A 19,023-nucleotide genomic window follows, 5' to 3' on the forward strand; every position below is an offset into this window, starting at 1 on the left:
AAGAACGAGGTGGAAAGAAACGCGATTATGCATTGATTCGCCGAGAAGCCATATACTTCCAGGGGTCGTGGCTGGTGGAAACCTTGAAAGATCATGGAACTCTCTTCCCACACTTCTGGAGGCCTTTGCTACTAATATTGCGACAGCTGACTCTCGTCAAGTGTATGCTTTGAGCTTTCTTATCGATCAGTACAAATCGTTTGTTTGCATGCTCCGTTGAAGCTGTGACAGATTATTCATAAAGGCATTCTCATCAATGCTAATCCCCACCGGCTATGACGGCGATGGCGATTATGTGGCACTTTCTCCACAGCGAAGACATAGAATATCAAAAGCTATCAAACAATGGTCAAGGGAGAGGGCTTCGAATTACTTCCAGGAAGAGCCTTCAGGGCTGGGACTTCAAAGACATAGCAGCGAGGGTGGTGAGGACCATCCTGAGCTGGCACAGGTTCTTCTACCGCTGCATATGCGTGGGATGGTTAACCGAAACTCCCTTCCTCCAGTTGTAGGAGATTCTCGGGCTGTTGTCTTTGGCCATAAGGACGCTGGATGGGTGTGGGACGACTTTGGTGATCCCGCAAAAGGAGAACTACCTGATTACGAAGAACAGTCGGATGGTGAAGATCCTTTGGACAGCGACGTTGGTCAAAGTACTGTTCCCTCTTTGGAAGCAGTGGATGAATTAGAAAGTGGTTCATTGTCGAGTAACGATGACAGCCTCTAACGCTACATCCGCCTCATCTGCGGGAAGCCCAAGCCCAAGGTGACTAACGGGCTGAGACTGAGAGGTATGGAGAGTGGAGACTCACAAGGAAATGACTTGAGAACAATTAAACAAACAAGAAAGTCTTTACGCTAGTCCAATGAAAATTTCCCGATCTATCCGAGTGCCGGGTCCGCACCGCAAGCCATCAGGGTACGGTGGCGCTGCGGGTCCGGAAGAAATTTTCAGGCGGAGGGTCGAAGTCACGAAGCGACCAAGACCCTCGCCCGGACGACCGACGCCGTATCCCGAAAAGAGCCTCGGATGGGGAAGCTGGTTGAACTCCGTTGTCCGTAGGGCGAAATGGACCCACGGTTCAGCTTTGCCGGGCCTCCTTCACGAGGAAAACGGCGGGCATCGGAAGTTTGATGCCGGTTTACCGATTATACATGCATTGCTTATGAGTCAGGTCGGTTAGTTGAATCGAGGATGAATTAATGTTATCAGTTGGGCTTAATGAAAGACATCGTAAATACCGGAGTACTATGCGTGCAAACTATATCACGTATTTTGAACTGTTGGCTGAGGGTTCAGCTAGTTTGAACCATCAGTCTTGACTTCAGAGTAGACTCGAGCACGTCAACGCCTATTAGTGAGAATAAAGTAATAACGGAGATAGAATAAGGCCGCTGACAACAATGTGATTCTTGGGTTATGTTGTTCTAGATCCATGTCATGTCATGATGCTGATGTCATCGGGTAGCGTGGATATTAGAAATCGGAAATACGAAACGAGAACCCTGAAGACTCAGGTCAAGTCTGGGGATATCCATGGATGACAGCTAATAACGTCCCGGCTGCATCATTAATAATCATTTTTGTCAGCAACGCACTGACAACCCCCAGATTTGGCAGAACCTCAGAGTAAGCAACGAACAGCTTTCCGAAATGGGTATACGAGTAGTCAGTATACGACCCAGGGAAGAGGATCGCACGTGTTCCTAAGGCTGACCCGGCTAAACGAATACGACGTATCCACGGAAATTGTCTCGAGTATAATTTAGCTATGCTTACTGATGTATTTGTTATCTTCATCCGGGTGGCAAAGGATGGAGATGCAGAAACATTGTCCAAGATACCCAAGAGGACTGCCACCGGGGTGGATCTTAGGGATGATGACAGCTATTACGATATCTGTAACAAGGAAATACACGAGAAACCAACGGTTGACTGACAGGCCGACACGTTTGCGAGGCGCAAGCGCTGGGCCGCTGGAAACACTGGGCACACTGGGCAGTGCGGCTCCTCCGCATCTAGGCCCCCAGGCCAGAGGCAGTGTCGATATTCATGATGTGAATGGGGGAGAGATCGTAAACGTGGAAGCCTGGAATCCTCGGCACCCGTCAGGTTGGCGTACATAAGGTCCACGTATCCTTGAATAGTATTCATGTTGCCTTGAACAAGATGATCGACTATCTCGGTTGTCGTATTCGTTTCGACGCTGCGCTTTGCAACGATTAGACGAGGCGCGGCCATGGGCACTGCCCGGCAACGTCCTTGGCCGCGAGTCCGCGACTGGAACTGAGAGCCAAGTCCTGCTGAAGACACTTGGCTTCGTCACATCCTCTGATCAGCCATCATTGTTAGGTTGAGCGGTCGTAATTTAGTCAGCGGATGAATGCAAGCCAGTGTTTGAGGGGTTCTAACGCGAGTATCAAGGAGAGTTCCAGACTTGGGTCGCTCTGTTTGACAGGATTGCATGCATAACCTGGAGCTCCGAACGGACAATCGGCGACTGGAGATAACGCGATAACCACGAATTATGCGATTCGAGTCATCCGGGGAAGCTGAATAATGATGAGTATGGATGATGCTCGGAAGCTTCTCGTCCAGTTTGTCAGTTTGTCAGGCTGCCCGGAGATTACCAAGCGTAAATTACGGAAATACCAGCATCCGCGCCTTCCTGTTTTGCTGAATTATCCACTGGGCTGCGGTTTCCCTAACAGGCGTAGTGTCGCGACAACGTCCATGAGTCACGCTTTCGCAGCTTCTGGTTGGGCCCAACAGAGAGGCGGTGACCTCGGGAATGTCAATCCTCACCCTTGGCTCCGCTGATCGGATCCACGGAGCGCACTCGATTGAATTCTTATGCCTGCCCGGCGTGCAAATCTATCCGGTCGGACTTTACGGCGGAGTTGATGGGCCCGTACCAAAGAAAAGCACCGGAAAGGAGAAAAATAATAATGGAAAAAAGGAAACTAGCGTGCCTAGTCTCGGCGATACGATTATGAATCAGAATACAAAGGCTAGTAAAACGCGAAAAAAAAGTAAAAGGAAAAGGGAATTAAAGTGGCCCCCTGCTGGATATATCATATGGAAACGATCCCCTTCAATCCATTTTCCAGACCTCTCTGATCGATCTCTTCTCTTCACCGACTCCCTGCAAACCAACCGACTCCTACCTAACGAGGATACCTCAGACATCCACGTACATTTGCATCAGCCACCAGACGCTCGATCGCATACACCAGCCTGTCGGTGACCACCAAGTATCCGCCTCGGAATTACGCTACCAGAAAGCCCGAATCCTTGCCCAGACACTTGCAAGGGTCCCTTAATATTATTGCTCGTATCAGGGAGATAAGGCTGTCAGCCTCTTGATACACCGCCTCCTGTGCCCAGCCACGATTGGACAGCGGCTCACCGGCTGGAGAACATTCAGTGCTGCCTGAGTCACAGGCTGAGATCATTAACACATCAGGCCGCCCCCAGGCCCTCAGCATGTCTTCAACACTTTCTCCGCTTACTTCTACCTCTCCATCCCCTCCGCCTGCTTCCTCCTTCACATCATACTTCGACTCTCTCACGCGGAAGCGCCAACAGAAAAAAATGAGCATCACCCAAACATACTACCTCGCCCACACGGCCCGCCGGAAGCTTACTCGGGAAGCCTCCCGAGCGGACCATGACTTGCGCCTGCTCGTCGGCCACGCAAACCTCCTCGACACTCTTATGGTAGATCTGGCCGACGCTGAACAAGAACAAGAGCGCTGGTTCAATCAAACTGTCAGCGGCGCCACCAAGGGTTCCTACCGCCCTGAACACCAGCACATCCAATGGGCGGAAACAGTCGTCGAAGAGCCCGAGGAGGATTGGGACCCAGAGGACCTATCCGACGAAGACTCAGACCTTAGCGAGGAGGAAGACTCGGACTTTGAGGATGACTACACACCTATTCGACGACGAGCACCATCACCAGCCGCCGTTATCACCGAGACCGAGCTGGAGGAAGACTACGACTCGTCCGACTCTGACTCCGACTCTGAATTTGAATACGATGACGCTGAGGATCTCGATGAACTTGCTTTGACTCGATCACCATCGCGACAAACACCTCCAGAGCTGTCGCACGACGAGGACGAGGAATCCGAGGATGACAGCATGCCTCCGTCACCACCACAGCCGGTCCTCGAGACCTTTGACGAGAAGCAAGCTCATACCACCGAGATCGCACTCTCCGACTCAGACTTCGAACATCGGTATTATGTACCGCAAGCGCAGCAACCGATGATTGAAGCATGTTGAGCATGCCATTCACCACTACTCCGCTAGTATATAATAATACATGATACCCTGACGATTTGATGTTCTGAGCATTTCAGCATGAAGCAGCGACGCTTTGCACAAAAGGCCATTTTGGGTTATGGATTGGGATTGCATACAACAGATGCATGCATGCATTGTTAGGCGTTATTTACTTGTTTACTTGTTGGGCACTACTCTTCTCATGTTGATTTCTACACGAAGTATATAGCATCTACTACTAGTACTGGTACCAGAAATTGGTATTAGACAAATAAACAACTACATACACATCATACACATCATACACATCATACACATCATACACATCAACTCTTCTCCAGTAGCAGTAGCACATGCGAAGACAAACTGACCCCATCACGATGCGGTCAACGAAACCCAGCCAACCCGGCACGCGGCTGTCGATCCCACACCGCTTGATCCTCCACGAACCAGGATGCCCGACAGATCACATGGATCGTCCCCGCGGACTTGTCTAGCCGGAGTCTCCGTCCGGGCTGTTGAGAAATGAGAAATCCTGATCCGAGACCCCGACACTGGACAGCAGGAACGATCACTAGCCAGCTCATCTGATCCGGTCGGGTCCATCTCTCCCCTCCTCAACCCCCTCAGCCCAACCCAACTCAAGGGCCCATGCAGGCGCACGATTTGTCCATGCGCTGCATCTGTCAGACTCAACTCGTCGAATTGTTCCCTGGCGGATCGACGCGCTCGGAGGTCTCGGCTCGTAGCCTCGCACGCAATGCGCATCTCTCCTTGCCAGCGGCCTCGGAGGTTGGACTCGTCCTCGAGTCTCACTCTCGCTGGATTTATTTGATAAGATCAGATGAGATGAGATGGATAGCCGGCTCTGCTGTCTCCGCCATACCCGACCGTGCACACTCTATCAGAGTAATTGCCGTTTTGGGTAACTTGCAATTGTGCCCTAACTCGACTTCTCACTAGCCAACCTTATGTATCCGTAGTCCGTCTCCGTACCTTGACACCCGTCATTGCTCAAACTTTAGAGAGCTGGAGGACTGGTCGGAATTCAGGTTTAGGTAGGTGAGGCGGTTGACAGGTCCGTGTCACCATGCAGTAGGCTATAGCGGCAATGGGGTTTCATGCAGTTACGACCTGGGAATGGGATCCCTCCCGTGCTCTTTGCTTTTGTTTCCCCAACCCATCATGCGGGGATTGGGGCGGTTACATAATGGATTTGCTGCTCTGTTGTTGAGTGTGAAGCAGGGATCTAGCGGGGACGGGCATTACTTCCCCTCCCCTTCTCTCCTCTCCTCCCAGTATCTCCTCGGGAGCATGGCCGAATACGGATGCTTCTCACTGAGAATCGTAGCGCTCATCGCAGTGCTCGGTCTCTTACTCGTATTTGGAGGACCATTTCAGGATTACGTCAAAGATGACTACTCCCGTCTGAGCCGTCTTAGCTCCCTGATCCCTGCTGTCAATCACGTAGGATTGGAAGTTATGCCGAGATTCCGGGCATAAGTTTCGTGCTGACTTTGAGTGCGCTCGAGGCCTGAGAGGGGTTGGACTTGGCGCTTCCAAGGCTGACACTTGACACTGACACCCATGCCTTGGACATGAGCCGAGTAAATAATACTGAGCATTAATGAAAATTATGTTCCTTTAAAATAGATCAATTTGTTTTAATTTCCCTGGAATTCTTTCCCGTTCAGACAAGAAGAACTAGTATATTCTAAACTGCACCACTTAGTATGAGTTAGGGCTTGTAGCACTACAACCCTACGAGTAGTTGCGCATGAAGTACCTAAATATCCTCAATCACTCCATGCATTGTGCAAGCAGTTGCAAACCAAAAAGCTTGAGCCTTTTCTGGGGCTTCCTTTATCTAGCGGATAAGGATCCGAACTGCTATCCAAATACCAGGCCGGGCGATGTTCGGTCAGGCCCAGAGATGAGATCTATACTCGATGCCTGTTTTCCGTAATACTGTACTCTAAGATAGCTAATGTAGTCCAACGACGCAGGGAACACCCGTGCCTAGTTATAGTGCCTGGAATGTGCATTGTCCAGCCTCCTTAGAGCCTCACCACCTGAAACAGCGGTTCTACGTATTGACCAGAAATTGAGGAATAAAACTACCTAATTGCCAGAATCCCTCGTCTGATTTCAGTGCCCAACGTGACTGACTACAGAGGGCAGGACAACGAGCTCCAGCCGCCGTCAGCTCAGACGGGAACCAGGCCCAGCCCGCGTACGAACCCTTCAATTCACAGCAGAGTCTCGTCCAGAGCAAGCCGGAGTGGCCACGCGCTCCCCAGTAACTGGTCAGTAACGCACGTTCGGATGTGTTTTCCACTTCTTTGGATATCACTCTCACCGGCTTTTTCATCGCCTTCGGTACATTTTTCTCGCCATTCTGTCTCCATTTTGTCATCCAGGGCTCACACCTGTGCTATAATCTAGTGCTCGCAGGGCTCGCGATACATCTTGATGGAGTCGAGGTATCCCACTATGGCGACCGCGTTATCCAAGCTAGTCGGCTGGGTCCCTCTATCTTCCCTACGGTGTTTGCGGCAATTGTAGGGAATTTGATGCGATATTTTGCCTTATGGAACTGAATTCTAGTATAGCTCTGAAGTTACCAGTTGACGAATGCGCTATCAGGTTCTGGAGCAGCTAAATAGGCCCATTGTTAAGTACCACAGCATCACCAACAGATAGTTATATTGACGGAGATGAGGGGATCACTCGTGTTTCCTCGTCAGACCCCGTTAATCTCGAAATTACATTTCATCGAGAAACGAACTTTTCCAACAGCACTGCCGGCACTACTTCCAGGGCCATCACAATCTACCCGACGAATTTCGGCTGGGTGTCGGGATTCATCTTGGTATGTATCGTCCATGACAAAGGACAACCCGTATACACCTTTTCCTCGCGGAGCTAGCGTTGCCTCTGGTCCGGAACGTGCACGGATTCTGAGATATGGAGATACAGTTGAAAAAACGGAAAAGGTGCTCAATTGGAGACGCCAATGAATGATATACTTCCTTCGCAGACCAGTAATCCTGGCGGTGGCGAGGTTATCCTTCTATCAGTTAGACCGGTCCGCAATTCCTATAGCAGCAGATCTTGACAAGAAAATGTTGTTTAATGAGATCATGAGAATCTTTACGTTCAGCTTTAAATTATAGACATGACATGTGCAAACATAAACATTTTAAAGCTAAGTGGTGGTGATATATATGCTCTACACTGGACTGAACTGTACAGTCCACCTCAGCCAGTTTCACTGGCCCACTTTCTGATATTTTACTAAGTACCCGATATACTTGGCACCTTCCTATCCTATGTAGTCGGAGGGAGTTGGCAGCAGTTTCCTATAGTCGCGGGATTCCATTCTCGCTGTGTAGGGAAGGTGCAATGGAACAGGGCGGTTGCACTTTCCTCATAATCGAACTGCCATCGCGCCTTCCTAAAGGAAAGAAAAATGTATCTGCTCTTCTATAGGGTAAGTGCGATGGGACCCTCCAGCCTAGCAAGATCGTTCCTTCCTATCGTAGGTCTGTACCTTCCTGCCCCATTGAACAACCTGGGCTTTCTATCGTGCCTTCCTGAAAGAGTATACTCGGCCCCTTATCCTTTGTAGGGTAGGTGCGATGGAGAGCATCAGGTCCTGAAGCTGGGAGACATTGCGTCTGAGGAGATTCTAGACTTCTCTCAAGGCCTCAAGAAAGCAGCCTTGTGTTATTCTGAAACACCGGGCTGCACTGCCAACTGCTAAAAAACCCGCCAAGCGACCTTTTAACATTGACAACCCCCAGGAAAGCTTCTGCAGATAAGAAACATCAGATTTTCCGGGATGGAAATAGTGCTGATACTTATGTATCTCGTATCCGGATCTGATGCGGAGCACACGGTGTTTGCCTGCACTGGACGGAGTAATCTGAATGCGCTTGCTTGTGAAGAATCAGAAGTGGTGTTGTGGCGGTGCCTGTACCCTGGGGAATCCTGGTAAACGTGGCATGGATTATATTAATATTAATGTGTCTACTCTGCGTGTGGGGTGCTCCGGACCGGACCCTGCAGGTGAAGGTAGACTCCAGACTCAGAATTATCCCGGAAGTTATGGGGAACGGGGAATGGTCTGACACTGGTCTCTAGGACTATTGCGATTTATGGAGAGGACATGATCCTGTAATAAGTAATAACCCAAGAGAAGCGCCACAGACCTTGATTATATCTGAAGAAATCCTTCAAGGAACAGCGTCTCGACTCCCGAGTCATGGCAAGCGCCACACTCCGTGGAGTTACATCCTCTACACCTCCACCGGTAATCCGAAGCAGGGCAAATCCCGAGGCATTTCATCGTTGGTCACGGTAAACCAAACACAGCGAGATATATTGCTACAGCTTGGCAAATCCAACCAGCGAGTGCCTGGCCCAATTTATCTGGCGGCTGCTCCATCCGTCACGTCCATGCCTTGATGGTCTGCCCTTCAATTGGAGGGAACTTGGTCGAAAGCTGTGCTGGCCAAGACTGGGCTGTTCCCTGTGAATATTTCCTCGTGATTGCAGAAAGTGGATGTCTTGATTCTCTCCTTTTCATTGATCCACCAATGGCCCGCAAACTACTGGAGGTGTATCGGAAGGAAGTATAAGAATGCTTTCGAGCCCTTTGATCGACATGCTCGCGCAATCAGATTGCCCCGGCTGATCGATCAGCAGTTTCATCTTCGCAACCATGTTGTCTAAGATTGCCCTAGCTTCTTCTATGATCCCCGTTGCTCTAGCCTGTCTAGGCTACGAGGGGGGTCTCCCACAGCATACCGCCCACCACTCAAACAGCGCCCCGATCGAGATTGCTGCTGGTCAAACTTTTGATGCTGGCTGGGCCAAGTATGACCGTGGTTCCGGCGCATGCACTAGCGGTGAAGGTGGAAATGATGATGCTGTCTTCATCCTCCGATCTGGTGCAACTCTGAAGAACGTCATCATTGGAAAAGACCAGAAGGAGGGGGTTCACTGCGAGGGCCCCTGCACTTTGGAGTTCGTTTGGTTTGAGGACGTTTGTGAGGATGCTATCACCGTTGTAAGGCTTTCCCCCTTATCCTGCTACTACGGATTTCTCTGATTCTTTTGCAGCGAGGAGACTCTGCCGGACAAGAGTCCTGGATCATTGGCGGTGGTGCTTACCACGCCAGCGACAAGGTTGTCCAGCACAATGGCTGTGGTACTGTGAATGTATGTACTCTCACTTGTCCAGTGGAGTTGGCCAGCCCTAACCAATACCTTTTCAAGATAATCAACTTCTACGCCGAAGACTACGGCAAGGTCTACCGCTCCTGCGGCAACTGCAGCTCCCAGTGCAAGCGCAATGTCTACGTTGAGGGCACTACCGCATACAACGGTGGTGAAATTGTCGGCATCAACCTGAACTATGGGGACACCGCTACCTTGAAAAACGTCTGCACCGACGCCGACCACCCTTGCGTCTTCTATGATGGCTGCAGCAACAGCTGTGAGCCGCAGAAAGTCGGATACTGCTCTGGTTAAACGCTGGCAATCATTTGTCTGCTCAGAGTGGAGGGACCGGGTGGAATATTACCGGTTGTATGGATACTAGTTTCTCTATCCTTGACCGTATTCAGTTTTGAAGCGACCGGCAAAATACCATTCTATTTTAATCCATGATACGAGGAAAAATAGACTCACGTGCGCAATAGCCGCAATAGCTGAAATCTGTTGGCTGATGGCTGATGACTGACGGCGAAATCGCGGGGAATGTCACATTGCATCAGAGCCAACGGTGCTGCATAGTGTTAATGTAGGCATGGGAGGGGCTTAACATTAGTCGTCAGCAAGACTCGCGTGCCCGGGGAAGCGTAGGGTAATCCAGCCATGTTTAATCCGTTTGGATCGCGTGGCGAGGGAGGATGATGGTTTAGGCGCCCGTGTAACATGCGTTACCTGTTAGACACATTGGCGGGTTATGGGCGACGATGATGCTGGTTGCAGCTGTCGGTGTCACTAGTGCCAGTGCACTCTGCAGAGCTGATGTAGGAGAACCCCATGGGGAAGAGAAATGATCTGCCGGGATCTTGTGGGTGACGTATTGCGTTCCAGTCTTTGTCCGTTTCAAATGCGTCAGGTAGGTATTGAGCTGAAGAATGGTTACCTACGTACGGTGTAGAAGACGGCGGTCATCGGGAAAGGCAGGAGAGTCGGAGTCGGAGATATCTGCCTACTCAGGTTCCTGCGAGGACCTGGCGGTTTGGTATGACGACAGTGGAGGCACGAAGCGATGTCTAAGCTGGGGATCAACAGCGACGAGCAGGCTACTGTACAAAGGTGGTTAGAGACGCCTATGGATGAGCATCTCTTGGCCTGTCGACCATGGCGGCTCGGACCAACAGTAGCTGAAGACGGGAGTCTTTGTCGGGCTGTATAGCCATCAGATGATGGGAGTGGCTGCTCCGTGCTGTTCCTGTGGTGGGCGATGGCGGGTCATCTGCCCGCTAAGACGCAATCCTCCAGCTTCTCCTCTTTCGTCCTTCACGATCCCTTTCACCGTCTTTCGATACTCTTCAGTCCCTCTGTACACGACGGCTCTTTCTGTCCTTTCTTTTTTCTTTCTCTTCCTGTGTATGATATTTCGTCTCTGTTGTTTCCCTCGTTTCATCCCCGGGAAATAACCTTTGTGGTCGCCGTCGGGTACCGTGGGACTTGCCAACGCTGCATTATTGGGCCTGAACCTAATCAAACAATAACTTCCCCCTTCAGGCCACTGTAAGGGGACAATGTTGTTCTGTGAGTAATTTTTTGTCTAATCTCGTTTATAAAATGCAAGCAAGCAGGCTAACAAGCTCGCAAGACCGCCAGATTTAAGGGGAAAAACCAACGTATCCCCTCTTTCGATGAAAAATGCCCCGATCGGTCCCTTCGTATTTCACCTCTCCTCCGCACGAGGAGCCTCCCGATTCCGAGAATGTCGGCGTCAGTAATAACCCCAGGACGGCCCCTCCGTCCCCGACCGCGATGCGCAGAAGCTATAGCCACATTTCAGAATCCCATACCGCCTACCAGTCCCTAGAGCCGCCCTTGGAGGCTGGCGAGACAACCAGCCTCCTGGGGAAAGCCAAGGAAGGCCGAGCACTGCCGCAGCGCTCTTATACCACTTTCTCAGCCTCTTCCGGCCCGGACTCTGGCTTCAGGCATACCCTGCTCGCGGGCAGTATGCGGCGGTCACGACATCATAGCCGAGCGAACTCGACGAATAAGCGGTTTAGTCGCCGGGGGAGCCTAGATGCGGATCAGGCGGAGAGTCTGGCTGCCTCGGCTAAGGATGCTATGACTGGATCGTTTTTGGATGACCGGATGTGGTATGACCAGTTCACGTCGACGGACTGGGTGCATGATAGTGTTGCCGACGGCGTGCGTCTTCGGGAACTGCGCAGGAGGAAGGATATCCGCGGGCGAATTCTGGCTTTGTTTGATGGCGCCCAGGGCTGGCTTTTGGTTGCGCTGATTGGATGCATAACGGCTGCGATTGCGTACTTTGTGGATGTCTCGGAGGAGTATGTCTTTGACCTGAAGGATGGGATCTGTACGACTGGTTGGTTCCAGAGCCGCGGGAATTGCTGTGCCGATATTGCTGATTGTCCCGAGTGGCGGTCTTGGTCTGAGATGATGAATCATGAGTCTGGAGGTAGTCGCTGGGTGGATTTTGGTATCTATGTGATCTGGTCCGTGGCCTTGGCTGTTGTGTCTTGCCTCTTGACGCTACTTACGAAGACTGTCGTCCCATCGTCGATATCCCTGGCTACCCTGGATGAGAACCTCGCTGCTGGGTGCTCTCGCACCTCGAAACCGACGACTGACGTGAATGCCTCGCCTGAGTCTGGGGGCTCTTCCTCGTTCTCGATGCTACCTACTCGCCCTGACATGGTCTATTATTCTGCTGCGGGTAGCGGCGTGGCCGAGGTGAAGGTCATCAACAGTGGTTTTGTGCTCCACGGTTATCTGGGGTTCAAAACGCTGGTCATCAAGACTTTGGCCCTCGTCTTCAGTGTCGCCTCCGGCCTCAGTCTCGGCAAAGAGGGTCCATATGTGCACATTGCCACCTGTGTTGGAAATATATGCTGTCGACTGTTTAGTAAGTATCATAACAATGATGGCAAACGGCGTGAGGTACTCAGCGCCAGCGCTGCCAGTGGTGTTGCCGTAGCTTTCGGTGCCCCGATTGGTGGCGTCCTTTTCAGCCTTGAGGAAGTCAGCTACTACTTCCCGCCCAAGACCCTCTTCCGGACCTTCTTCTGCTGTATTGTCGCGGCTCTTTCGTTGAAGTTCCTAAACCCCTACGGCACTGGCAAGATTGTTCTATTCGAAGTCCGGTATTTGGGTGACTGGGAGATGTTTGAGCTTGGTATTTTCATGTTCCTGGGTATTCTCGGAGGCGCAGTGGGCGCCCTGTTTATCAAGGTCTCTAGCATATGGGCTAAATCATTCCGTCGCATTCCCGCCATCAAGCGCTGGCCACTATTGGAGGTCGTCCTTGTAGCGCTCCTGACTGGTCTGATGGGTTTCTGGAACCGCTACACAAAGCTGCCGGTAACAGAACTCCTGTTCCAGTTAGCTAGTCCATGCGAGCGCGATTCCCGGTCTCCAGACGGCCTATGTCCACACCCAGAGGATATCGGCGAGGTACTTCGCTCGCTGACAGTAGCGCTTGTGATCAAAAGCATTCTGACCGTGGTAACCTTCGGCATCAAGCTACCTGCGGGCATCTACGTCCCCTCAATGGTAGTCGGTGGCTTGATGGGCCGCATTGTCGGCCATGTGACGCAGTACCTGACATTGAAATTTCCTAACTTCTTGCTATTCGGGTCGTCATGCGCCGCGATTGCTGGTACGGAATCTTGTGTAACCCCGGGAGTCTATGCTATGGTTGCTGCGGGCGCTACCATGTGCGGAGTCACACGTCTATCCGTTACCCTTGCTGTCATTTTGTTTGAACTGACTGGCAGCTTGGACCATGTGTTGCCGTTTTCATTGGCAGTGTTGTGCGCCAAGTGGACTGCCGATGCTATTGAGCCTCACAGTATTTATGTAGGTTTCGGTCCCTCTCTGAGAATTCTCCACATACTGACCTTTATTTTTCTAGGACTTCCTGACTGAAATGAACTCATATCCATTCCTCGATAACAAACTCCAAATCATGTCCGACGCAGAGCTTGGTGATATTGTTCGGCCGGTTCGGCGGACTCGAATGATTGAGACCACGGAATCTCCACTCGTTCCAGCGCGAGAGCTACGCTCGAAGCTTCAACATCTTCTCATGGCGGGAGAGCTGGATAGCGGGCTCCCGATTTTACGTGACGGTGTGCTTATCGGACTCATACCAGCTCCGGATCTGGAGTACGCGCTTGATAGTCTCGAGGATGAGGACAGTACGTCATGTCTGATGGCCATGGACACTTCTTCTGCCATCTCCGACACGGATGACGAGGATTCGTTGCACGTCGATTTCACTAGATACATAGATCCGGTAAGTTGCTTGCCCTTTTTTAACCCACCCATGAATTAAAACTGACCTCTCTCAGGCTCCCCTTGCTCTTGATATCCACTCCCCTATAGACCTTGTTTATCAGTGCTTCGTCAAGCTCGGACTGCGCTACCTGTGCGTCCTTCAGGATGGGCACTATGCGGGCCTGGTGCATAAGAAGGCTTTTGTGAAGTTTATGAAAGAGAATGGATAGACTCTTGACTTTCTGGAGCATTGCATTTCTATATCGATGAACTGTCTGTGGTATTGTTTCGATTTCGAACACCCCATCTTGATTTTGAGTATATCTTGCATTGGTTTTGTTGTTTAGATGCTGTATATTAGCGTTGGATCTCCTTTCTCTCTTTATATTACATTTTGCATTGCTTGCTTGCATTATCAGCGAATATAGTATGATCATTTGATACATATCAAATCATGGGGTATATATTGACTTCTATCTTACTCTTCTCTAAGCTATTACAATTACACACTCTCATATCCAACCATGCGTACCCTCACATCCCCTTCCTGAATCCACTCCCCTGTAACCTCCTCGCCAACCCAGTTTGTCACTTCCTCCGCACTAACCTTCCTCCACCTTTCTCCAGCTAGGTCTTTCCCATCAATCGGGAAAAACGTATCACATTCAAACCCACTACCATCCGCCTTCTCCACATCGGTCATCACAAGTCTGACCTTCCTCTTCACCCCGGACCCAGATTCAGTCCCTACCCTCAACGAAGCACCATAGATCTCCGCGCCCCCAATCACGAAGACATTCCCAACACCCCCTTCCTCTTCCGCCGCCGCAGCATCAAGCCGTGTCAATGCCTCCTCCAGACTCGCCGACACAAACGCATCGGTTCGCCCCTCAGCGGGCGTAGTAGTAGCCGCAGTAGTCGTAGTATGACCCGCAGCAGTAGACTCCTCGGCTTTAGCCTTCGCCTTAGCCTCAGCCAGCTCCTTCTCCCTCCCCCACTTAACTTCCAACTCCCCCCTCACCCTCTCCGCAACAGCCCCCTCTTTATCCCTCGAAACAACAACATTAAGCCTCTTCCCTAGAGGCCGTAACTTCGGCGGAACAGAATCGTAAGTCTTGCGACCCATGATGAGCGCGTTTGTCTTCGCTTTCCCTGCTGCTGCTGTTGTTGTTGTTGTGGTGGTGGCCGATGGCGGACGCGCCGTGACGCGCGCGAAAAACGACATGTCCGTCTTGATGCGCGGCCAGGGGAGCGTGCCGTTTAGGCCGATCCCCAGGACGGTTTTTGTTGTTGGACCGGCGGATGCATTTGCGGGGGAGGGGATGTGGATTGGTGTTGTTGCGACGATGAGGGTGAGGGGGGCGGGGAGGGGTGGTGTGGGCATTGTTGCTTTGTTGGATAGGGAGGGTTGTTGATAGGGTGTGTTCTGGTAGGCGATTGAGCTCGTGTATGGGATTGGGGGTTCAAGGTTTGGAATGGAATCCGGGGTTTTGGTGTTGGATATACCGAGTAGAGAGGTGAAGAGAGGTGATGGTGGGGAGCTTTTACTTTTCCTTATCGGAACTTGATATGGAAGCGGCGCCGCGGCGGTCTAGGTTTCGTCCAGGAATATAGCTACAATGGAGATATCAATACAACTATGCGGATTTGATATGTATAGAGCATCATAGTATGTTAAATTAGAGGAAACCTAGACAAATAAATTGATTTAAGGGTATCGGCCACATCCTTAATAATAAAAATGCCCTTCATACTCCATATACGCCATATACGCCAAAAGCGCCATGCCATCCCAAATCAGAAATCAACCCAGCGCCAACCAAGCCTTCATACCAATCTATATTTATTGCAAACAAAACAGAGAAGCAAAGAGTATTGGTGGTCAACAAACCTACTACTGCTTCGCCGGCTTCAATATCCCACCATCCTCGATGACCTTCTGAATAACCGCAGCGTCCCTCTCCAATTCCTCTCTGCGCTTCGTCTCCGATTCATCTTCACCTAGAGTATCGAGTTTCCCGAACAGCCATGTTTCTTTCAATGATCGGGTTAAGGAGAGGATGTCTTCCGCAGCGCGGACCTGTTATTGGAGAATACGTTAGTTGATATATCGGTGGATTGAGGCTAAAACAGGGGCAATGCAACGGGACAGGATCGAGCGACAGTTTTGGAGATGAAGAGAATAAATTGACGTACCAATGCTGTGGATTCAACATCAAGCTGGTACGTTTCGACAGCCGTCGTCGTGTGGCTGGTACTATCGACCTGGATGTGAAAAGCGAGTTAGCAATGCTGCTCCGCCGTCTAGGGCCTCGTTTGAGAAGCAATTGGAGTTTGGGGAGAGATATACTGTAGTTGTAGCCATAATATTTTCGAATCGCTGGAGCAATTGGGAGATATCATTGTTTATGCGGACTGTATCATATGAGCTTTCATTCGAATTGATCTTTGATGTGATGCGACGGGAGGAGCTGCGGCGCTGTTTCGCAAGGCAGTACATACGGTGCAAAGCTTTTGAAGTCGGTTGCGATTCCATCTTGTGATTTGGGTGCCGTTTATGGCCTTCCTTGCTGGAGCGATGGGATGGTAATGGGATGCGAGATGAGACGGCGGGGTGGATGCGGTGATTTATTGCCGGCACTACTAAAAGTGTTAAGTTGAGCAGTTGACCATGACGGAATAATGGGCATTGGGGAATAAAAGTTGCTGAATTACAGTAAAAGAATAAGAATGCTATCTCTTGTTCAATTTATAGTATGAGGTATCATTAATAAAGCACATGTCTATACCTCAGCTCAAACAGCCATGCTAAACGCCATATATCAAAGTGCCGGATAAAAGCTTCAATTCCACGACAGCATCCTTAGTACACCCAGGAAATACCAGGCCCTAGCTTACACTAGATGGCGTAAGGCGTGCGAACAGCCAACCAAGGCATGCAGTTACCGCACGTACTTTGACATGAACTTCTTGTGAAAGTCAGATCGTAGCAGGTCGTTAACGAACTCCTTTCCTCTCTTATCTTCTGATCCTCGAGCTTGGTTCTTGAAGACAACGTCATCGTCCCAGCGGCGTTTCATGTTAAAGTCCGATGGGTTGAGTAGGGGGTTTCCTCGCGCAATGTCGACTTCGCGTTGTTCCTCTTCTTCCGCTGCGCGCTCGCTTTCCTATTCCGAGTAAGCAACTTAATCGCGCAACTTTGGCGGTTTACAAACCTCCTTCTCCTTCTGCGCTAGCCTTTCTTTCTTGATTTTCTCGAGTTCTCGCATCAGTTCCGCAGCTTCGTCTTCGTCATCACTATAGCGCTTCTTAGCATAGAACCTGGGATCAACAGCAAGCTACCAACCTCTCTTCTTCGCTACTCTCTTCCTCTGAGCCATCTGAATCTGCGTCTATATCTCTCGTCTCTTCCAATACCCGCCGCCGTTTCGCTTCCGAATCTTCCTCCTCTATGTCTCCGTCGGTGCCGTCTGAAGGGCCGCCTTCGAGTTGACGTTTCGGTGTGGCGTTTTCGGTTGGTGCTTCATCCACGGGGAGTCCTTGCTTCTTGGCGAAGTGGTTTGCCTCTGCCTGGAGCAATTCCGCGCGCAAGTCGCGATGCGCCGATTCGCCCTGGGTGCCCTGACCAGATTGGCTTGTTCAATCAGTCATTGTTCATCATTATAGGATATATGCATAACCTACCGAGTCTTCAGGTGCGTGTGTGCAGGGAGGAGCCGCTGGTGGTATGCAGGGCCGCGGAGGGCCTCTTTACCTCGTGCCTAGATTCTGTGAGTGATGGTTCTGGACAAAAGCAGTTGTGACATACGGGATCGAAGGTGGGTCTGTGGGCTGTACGTAATTAGCAATGGAGCACATAAAGAGGATAGATAGGCTTTTTACCTGTAGTCATGGTGTTTGTAGCGTGATGTTTCGGCGAGAAGTCTGAAGTCCAAGGTGATCTGATATCGACGAAGCAGCCTCAGGCTAGAAGCTGGTGAACTCACCGCTTTGTGTTTATGGCATGTGATTGGTTGCACCAGGACAAAGACCCGCCTTGCGCTTCAATGATGCTGCAGAATGCAGAGAAAATTCCAGGCGAAAGTCCTCGTTCTGTCTTGACCCCCTCACCGGGGCTGAGTCTGCCCGCAATTATGAACAAAGAAGCACCGCTCTCGATTGCCGAGCGCGATTTCATCCTCGATGCGCTCCGTGAGGACGTGAGGCTGGATGGCCGCAAGGCCGATCAGCTCCGTCCGCTCAATCTCTCGTTTGGCGAAGAATATGGCCATGTGAAAGTACAGCTTGGAAAGACGAGGTTTGTTTCACCTGCTGCAATTATTTCTACGTTTCTAATTGTCGCAATAGCCTTATCGTTCGGATATCCGCCGAAGTTGGAAAACCCCACGATGACCGACCGTTTGATGGTATTTTCAATATTGCTATGGAGTTGACGGCGATGGGATCCCCAGCCTGGGAGAATGGCCGGTATGAACGCGGAATTGAACAATAAGTACCTAGTACCTGAACTAATTGGTTGTACTTGATAGACAAGGGGACCTGGAGACATACGTTACGAACGTATTAGATCGTGTTATTCGTCACTCGAACGCTTTAGATACAGAATCTCTCTGCATCCTCAAAGGTGTCAGCTGCTGGACAATACGTGCCGATGTCCACATTACCGATTACGACGGAAATCTGATCGACGCATCCTGCATTGGTATCATGGCCGGGCTACAGCACTTCCGCCGTCCAGATGCCGTGGTGAAGGACGGACAGGTGATTGTTTACGGAGTGGACGAGAGAGTTCCCGCGCCCTTGAACATCACCCACAAGCCGCTTTCGGTCACTTTCCATACATTTGACGACGGAAAGCAGGTTGTTCTCGATGCGACGCGGAAGGAAGAGCAAGCGTCCGAGGCAGACGTAGTGATTGGGATGAACAATGCTGGTGATGTCTGCTACCTCTCCAAATTCTCAGGCTCCCCGGTGGACGCCCTGGTGTTTGTGACGAAGACGACGGTCGCGCTGGAGACAGTTAAACAGATCAACACCATTATCGACAAGGCCCTACAGGGTGACCTTGCGAAACGGGCCAAGGGTGGCCTCGCAGAGCAAGCTAGAGCAGAGAACGATCGCCCTGTCGCGTAGACAACGTAAATACTTCGTTCAAGCGAAGGATGCGATGTATGATAGATGAATGAAATGCACGATCATCGTTTACAAGGTACGAGAAATCG

The 19,023-nt window shown here is 50.8% G+C and overlaps 8 protein-coding genes across 8 annotated transcripts; 4 read left to right on the forward strand and 4 right to left on the reverse strand.

The window, feature by feature from the left end:
• Positions 1-256: 256 nt before the first annotated feature.
• On the forward strand, positions 257-727 carry APUU_51030S (uncharacterized protein; the record flags this gene model as incomplete). Its single annotated transcript, XM_041706093.1, has 1 exon — positions 257-727. The coding sequence occupies one exon, from the start codon at positions 257-259 to the stop codon at positions 725-727; it is 471 nt and encodes a 156-aa protein (XP_041558513.1).
• A 2,760-nt stretch (positions 728-3,487) lies between these two features.
• On the forward strand, positions 3,488-4,291 carry APUU_51031S (uncharacterized protein; the record flags this gene model as incomplete). The annotated part of the gene is made up of 1 exon (XM_041706094.1): positions 3,488-4,291. The coding sequence occupies one exon, from the start codon at positions 3,488-3,490 to the stop codon at positions 4,289-4,291; it is 804 nt and encodes a 267-aa protein (XP_041558514.1).
• A 4,726-nt stretch (positions 4,292-9,017) lies between these two features.
• On the forward strand, positions 9,018-9,829 carry APUU_51032S (pectate lyase; the record flags this gene model as incomplete). Its single annotated transcript, XM_041706095.1, has 3 exons — positions 9,018-9,365; positions 9,419-9,517; positions 9,575-9,829. 3 exons carry the CDS (start codon positions 9,018-9,020, stop codon positions 9,827-9,829), a joined length of 702 nt encoding a protein of 233 aa, XP_041558515.1.
• Positions 9,830-10,217: 388 nt separating this feature from the next.
• Positions 10,218-10,480, reverse strand: APUU_51033A (uncharacterized protein; the record flags this gene model as incomplete). Its single annotated transcript, XM_041706097.1, has 2 exons — positions 10,218-10,400; positions 10,460-10,480. The coding sequence occupies 2 exons, from the start codon at positions 10,478-10,480 to the stop codon at positions 10,218-10,220; spliced, it is 204 nt and encodes a 67-aa protein (XP_041558516.1).
• A 3,823-nt stretch (positions 10,481-14,303) lies between these two features.
• Positions 14,304-15,185, reverse strand: DFR1 (dihydrofolate reductase; the record flags this gene model as incomplete). Its single annotated transcript, XM_041706098.1, has 1 exon — positions 14,304-15,185. The coding sequence occupies one exon, from the start codon at positions 15,183-15,185 to the stop codon at positions 14,304-14,306; it is 882 nt and encodes a 293-aa protein (XP_041558517.1).
• Positions 15,186-15,695: 510 nt separating this feature from the next.
• Positions 15,696-16,337, reverse strand: APUU_51035A (RNA polymerase II mediator complex head subunit MED22; the record flags this gene model as incomplete). Its single annotated transcript, XM_041706099.1, has 4 exons — positions 15,696-15,881; positions 15,998-16,066; positions 16,152-16,216; positions 16,304-16,337. 4 exons carry the CDS (start codon positions 16,335-16,337, stop codon positions 15,696-15,698), a joined length of 354 nt encoding a protein of 117 aa, XP_041558518.1.
• Positions 16,338-16,743: 406 nt separating this feature from the next.
• On the reverse strand, positions 16,744-17,693 carry CWC15 (spliceosome-associated CWC15 family protein; the record flags this gene model as incomplete). Its single annotated transcript, XM_041706100.1, has 6 exons — positions 16,744-16,968; positions 17,017-17,098; positions 17,148-17,435; positions 17,486-17,562; positions 17,610-17,632; positions 17,684-17,693. The coding sequence occupies 6 exons, from the start codon at positions 17,691-17,693 to the stop codon at positions 16,744-16,746; spliced, it is 705 nt and encodes a 234-aa protein (XP_041558519.1).
• Positions 17,694-17,934: 241 nt separating this feature from the next.
• Positions 17,935-18,934, forward strand: APUU_51037S (exosome non-catalytic core subunit RRP45; the record flags this gene model as incomplete). The annotated part of the gene is made up of 3 exons (XM_041706101.1): positions 17,935-18,098; positions 18,149-18,268; positions 18,331-18,934. The coding sequence occupies 3 exons, from the start codon at positions 17,935-17,937 to the stop codon at positions 18,932-18,934; spliced, it is 888 nt and encodes a 295-aa protein (XP_041558520.1).
• Positions 18,935-19,023: the final 89 nt, after the last annotated feature.

This window comes from Aspergillus puulaauensis, chromosome 5, assembly GCF_016861865.1.
Source record: "Aspergillus puulaauensis MK2 DNA, chromosome 5, nearly complete sequence".
NCBI classification, from domain to species: domain Eukaryota; kingdom Fungi; phylum Ascomycota; class Eurotiomycetes; order Eurotiales; family Aspergillaceae; genus Aspergillus; species Aspergillus puulaauensis.